General features: G+C 36.8%; 1 protein-coding gene across 1 annotated transcript in view; it reads right to left on the bottom strand.

Annotated features, from left to right (window-relative positions):
- usf3 (upstream transcription factor family member 3) overlaps positions 1-5,652 on the bottom strand; it is a 16,071-nt gene extending 10,419 nt beyond the window's left edge. The window contains exons 1-5 of the mRNA XM_015395321.1: positions 5,527-5,652; positions 5,001-5,127; positions 1,144-1,175; positions 948-1,030; positions 767-863 (exon numbers count right to left, since the gene is read on the bottom strand). Of these exons, the coding sequence (XP_015250807.1) occupies positions 767-863; positions 948-1,030; positions 1,144-1,175; positions 5,001-5,044 (256 nt within the window). The 5' untranslated portion in view covers positions 5,045-5,127; positions 5,527-5,652. The remainder of the gene's footprint in view (positions 1-766; positions 864-947; positions 1,031-1,143; positions 1,176-5,000; positions 5,128-5,526) is intronic.
- Positions 5,653-5,898: the final 246 nt, after the last annotated feature.

Raw genomic sequence — 5,898 nt, 5'->3', positions numbered from 1 at the left:
ATTTTATTTATATATATATATATATATATATATATAAATAAAATTTTTATGTCATATATTGATGGCATTAAAATAATTTATAGCATTAAACTAAAGTTACTCATTCCTGTATAAACACTGTGAGCTACAAATGCCAAATCCTAGTCTAAACCCACACCCTACTGAGAATCTATGGTAAGGCTTGAAAATTGCCTGTTTTTAGTTCTTTTTGCTGCCAATGTCTGTTATTTATCAAATAAACAGAAAGTCTTGGACAGTCTGTGTGGAAAGCTGTTACAGACATAACAAATAATCATTTCAGTAACAGATAATTCTACAAACTATTGACTCAGATGATTTAAATAAAAAGAAATGTAATTACTGTGATAAAAAAAATGTAATACTTGTTTCTGTTTTACGTTTACTCTTGTTTGTGGTGTCTACCCCATATATCCCAATAAATTACCCACAGGTTCGTGCTTGCAACATTACGAAACATGAAAATGTTCAAAGAGTATGAACACTTTTGCAATCCACTGTAAATACTTACCTTGGTGCGATGATGTGCCGATGGACACGATGCTTCTTATATGTAAACCAGCTGCTTTTTGACAGACGGCTGATGTGTTTGAAATATGACTAATATTCCTCTTTGATAATTTCAAGGTCAGTTAGTTTTGTATCAGAGTGTTTTCCATTTGCCCGTTACTTGTATATTCCCTCCCAGAGCAACAGATAAATGGTCATTTTACAGTACAAAGAGAAAAAGGGAGAATTAAAACCTCACCTTGGACTTTATCTCCACCTTCCAGAAGCAACGTATCATTTTGTTTCTGGAGCTCAGTGATGTAGTGAAATGCTTGGTCCAATATCATGTTCTTACTCTATAAACAGAATATTTTTAAAAATTTGAACATATACGGTCACATGGATTATTGTGATTCGGTAAATAGCAGCTATTTACTTACCTGTTTAAGTGCCTGCGAACATGGTAGAAGATTCCCGATGCGATTAATCCCAGCGTTAATTTTCTCTTTTCTGTGTCTCTCGACTAGATGCAGAGAGAAACAAAGGATATTAAAGTTATGATTAAACAATAAACAATTACTCAAACTGTAACTAAATTGCCTTTAAACAAGAGTGCAGCAGCAAATATTATGTTACCTGCATTATGGGATTCTTTGTTTTTCTTCTTTCTGCAAAAGGTAGAGAATTTAAAATTAATTTTTAAATTAAGGATAGCAGGTATGACCACTTAATGACTGGGTGATACTTGTGCTTTACTGCTGTTAAATAGTGCTTTACTGACATGAACATCTGGTTCTGTCCACCTGTTCCATAATATCTTTACAATAAAGTACTGTCTCCGTTTTAGTGTTTTTAAAACTGTGATCCAGAAACTTTTTCTGTGTAGCATGTTTGCATTCTAGACCTATGGAGCGAATATAGGACGAATATAGGACAACCCTGATTATAAGGAGACCCCTTCTTTCCAAGACCAGTTTTTAAGCAACAAAACAAAAAACACAAAAAAAGATTCTGATAAGCCAAATTTATTTTGTTTAAATAAACAATTTTATTTTACATTTAAGAAATTCATCAAAATAACATTGCATTAAAATATTTTTGCAAGGAAACACCAATAAAACGTTTAAAAAAAAATTACAGTGATGACACATTTAATTTAAATCTTGCAACACCTCCTCTCGAATGCAATCTGAACTTTGTTGATGGAATGTCTGCCTCACTGTCACTCTCACCCTCCAATCCCTTCTCCTCCCACCGAACATCATCCTCACTACCATCCAATGCATTTGAGATGCATTTTTGGAATCAACTGATGATGCTTTCTGATGGAACTTAATCCCATGCCTGGAGCATCCATTCACAAAGTCGGCATACTGCAGGCTTTTGGACTGTCCGATGCGAGTGCATGGTCACCTGATAAAAGAACTAGGTGTACCTCGTGCGCAGATTATCCCTGAAAGGCTTGTTAACCACCACATCCAACTACCTGTAGCTTACTTGTCCTCCTGGTATGATGACTAAATCACCATTCATCTTCCTCCCCTGAGTTTGCATTTGTCAGTTACCGTTAAAGGCATCCATGTTTAGGATGTTTTTCATGTTTTTTAGAGCCCCTCGCCATCCCCCCCACACCACTTTAAGCCAGTCGACCACTAGTTCACTCCCCATCCAGCCCTTTTCCTGGGCATGAACAACAATGCCAGCTGGCATACCCTCTTTCAGCACAGTTTTGCATTTTAAAATCACATAAGGAGGCAACTTTGTCCCCTCTGCCAGGTACGTTAGCATCACTATGACCCGATTCTTTTTGTTTCCAGTTGATTTCACAATAACAGGCCTACCTTTTTTTGTGCACAGTCACAGGCATAGGCAGGTCAAAAAACACGGGGGTTTGTTCAACGTTGCCAATCTGATCAAGAGGATATGAGTGTTTTTTCTTCCAGCCAAATCACATACCACTGAATAGAGAGCAGCTTCTCTCTGATGGCAGGTGCTGAGCCAGGCTGGTTCTGTGCCGTAATACAAGGCTGCTACGCCGCATCATCCAGCCGCACCAGCAGATGCTGGCTTTAAACGTGGTGGTGGGTATGTTCAACTCCTTAGTAATGTCCAGAGCTTTCAGCTGGGTGATGGCTCTGGTAATCGGCATGCCATTGTTACGTTTTACATTAACAAATTCACACACCTTCTGTCGATTCTTTAAAACAGCCATGTTGTGGACGACGATAAGCTTTTCTTTAGCTGTTTGCTTTTTTTGGATGGTCTTTCTGAACCCGCCATCTTCTGGCATTGTACTCTATAACTTCTTATTTCTTTGCTGCCTGACAGTTGTTTGATGGCACTGCTGCGCTGACCGCCATTATTTTAAAATTGGCATCATAACTATGCCTCAAATGTCTGCAAACTTGTCTGACTTTTGGTCCATTCTGTTGTGTGCAGCAAATCTCCATAGCATTCTTGTCGCTTCTCTGTTGTGATAGAAAGCTGACCCCAGCCACAATGAGGTCACTGGGTTTACAAAAAAACCAAAAAAAAACTGGCGCCCTCTGCTGTTGCTTTTGTGTAGCGACTCCAGACAACTGTAAACCTGTATAATTGGTTAGACCTTGATTATAAGAGGACCCCAAATTTAACATAATTTTAAACAAAAAACACCTTGTCTTAAATTCGGGCCAATACGATATGTAAAATCAACATCCAATTAAAAAACAATAGACAGCTTGAACAGAAATAAAGAAATTCAAAAGATATTATTTCACCCAGTTTTCTGAGCGCCATAGTCAAATCTCCTCATCTTACGATTCTTATATACAGTTCTCTATAACATTGCTTGTGAGGTGCTTGACTTGAGACAATGTGTATTGTCCCTGTGGAGATACATTTTCTAAGATGATGGCAACACCTAAACTGCCTTGATTATGGCTGTAAAACATCTGAAATCTTCCATCGAACCACGTCTATAGCTTAAATCTTCTCAATGACGCAAAAAAGGTGCGTTTTCTTTGCCTCCATGGAGCGTACAGCAACAATGCCACCCTAAACCATCTGTTGATGCACACTGCTAGTCAGGTGACTGAAAGAGGATTGATACACTTTTCAATAGTCCCAATGTAGACATATTTGGCTGTTTGGAAAATGTCCAGATGCCACACACAGAAACAGTCATAGTGTGGGAACGACAGAGCCTATTCCACTTATTCAGGTTCACACTACACCAAGCAAAACAATTAGAGGGTTGCTTGTTTAGCATGTGATTGGAGGCTTACTTAAGCAGATGGCATGACTGACAGCTAATATCAGCTTTTACTTCTTTTTCTACTCTATACAGAGCAGATAAATTCAAATGTTCTATTTACATCTACAATAAAATGTAGCAGGTCTTTCTTTTATATATTAAGTTAAGACTGTGTATAAAATCATTACATTAAATAGATGTTTAAGTATTGTGATATCTGAATAATGTCATATTACTCAATTTTAGCAACAAAGGGGAATAATTGCATTTTTCTGTAAAATAACTGCTTTTATATGGTGCTTATAGTTTCATTTTTTGTTTTTTCTGTAAATATTTTGTTACTGTTAATTGTGGTATTTTCCCCTTTAAGTCTTCTGAAAGTCCATGTCAGTGGTTTTATAATGGATACAAAGTCACAATAATACAAAATAGAGCAGGGTTCAAAGGGTTAGAGCCCTGTGGGACCGAAATAACACAATTTATAATGTCCTCCATTAGAAAAAAAAAACTCTCCCAGCAACCTTTTGATTTATAATAATGGCAGATTTTTTTTTTTTTACTATATGAATGTTTGAAATAAACCAAAGAAAAATCACAAGCTGCTGTCCACTGAATCCTTTTCTAAAATATTTACCTGTTTACATTTTTGATTTGGGTAAAATAAAGTGGCTGAATTGGGATCTCTTCTTATTGAACGTCATTAAAACATAGCTTGTATTTGATTACCGCAAAAACATCACCCCAGATGATCACATCTACATCAACAATATGCCTCTATATCTTTTAACTACTTTAAATACCCTGAAATAATAAACTAAACTTTCGTTATCACAACATATCGCCAGTAAGCTCAAATCACTCCATCAAAACACCTCTAGTCTTTCCTGTATGGTAGCACTGCAGACTCAATCCTGCTCTTCTGTGCCACTTTAAAATGTTTTTTTTTTAATAATAAAAATAAAATATTGAAAATCACTTATGCATGTTACCAACCAATGCATCTTCCTACTCTCAGGCCTCATCATTAATACCATCATGCTCTAAATTCTTAATTCTCAATCATCCCCTCTGTATGTAGATACAGACATATTGTTTAAAACATCAGGTCTTCAAATAAACCTCTGACATGTGATACGTTTCAATGTAAGGATCTATAAGGAATGCTACATTATATTAGGATCATAATATACAACACAGTGCAATATTTTTACTAAAAGGAAAAATAAATCTTATATATATGTAAATAAGACATACTTACTTGGGTTTTCGACCAGTTGTGTTAGTTTCAGTCATCTCTGGCATCCTGTTTTAACAGTTGCCTGAATGGTTAAGGGTAACAGATAACGCATTCAACAACTGGACCTTAAGTCCTGCCTGTGTCTGTCCTGTAGATAAAACAAAACAAACCAACATAAACATCAGCAGCTATGTATTAAAACAGCTGTCACCCTTGAGATTCCTCTAGAACTGAATGCTAACATGCTAATGTAGAGTAACCTAGCTTTACCATCAACCTTGTTCGTTAACCTTTTAACATCAGCATAAAACAGCTAATTTGACAAACTTTACAAACAAATCATCTCCTTTAGCGTTATCGTTCGACAATAAGTGACGTTTAAATGTCTATTATTTCACTTAAATGGCAGAAAGCTAACAACCAGAGCATTTAAGCTAGCTAGTTAGCCAACAGCTATCTTAGCTTACCGTTACCTACATAATTATTAAGCACATTAAATACGGAATAATTCGCCTGACTCGTTAAAAAATACGTATATTCCACCAACCTCTAACTTTGGCATTTTTCCAAATATGTGTTTCAATAAAAACTTAGACATTTGGAGTTAAGCAAGCAGAGCATTCAGCTCTTCTCTCAAAACAATCTAGATACACCTAAATCCGTGCAGAGGAGGCGGTGCCTCCGGCAGACCAGCCAATAGGATCATGAGTGTAAGGGGAATCCACCAATGGGAAAACGGAACGCCTCTTCACAGCAGTCTGTGCAGAATGCGGCTTCACTAGTTTTGTATTATTCCTACCTCCATGGCAGGGGCGAAGCTACATGGCGGGCCAGGGGTGGCCTTGCTCACCCCTGTGGTCACCCCCACCATTTTTTCTCTCAAGTAGAATATTCAAAACATTTTAATTTTATATATATT

This window comes from Cyprinodon variegatus, unplaced genomic scaffold, assembly GCF_000732505.1.
Source record: "Cyprinodon variegatus isolate N-32 unplaced genomic scaffold, C_variegatus-1.0 Scaffold736, whole genome shotgun sequence".
In the NCBI taxonomy this organism is placed as follows: domain Eukaryota; kingdom Metazoa; phylum Chordata; class Actinopteri; order Cyprinodontiformes; family Cyprinodontidae; genus Cyprinodon; species Cyprinodon variegatus.
Note: the sequence above shows the minus strand (reverse complement) of the source record. Positions and strands in the feature narration are given on the sequence as shown.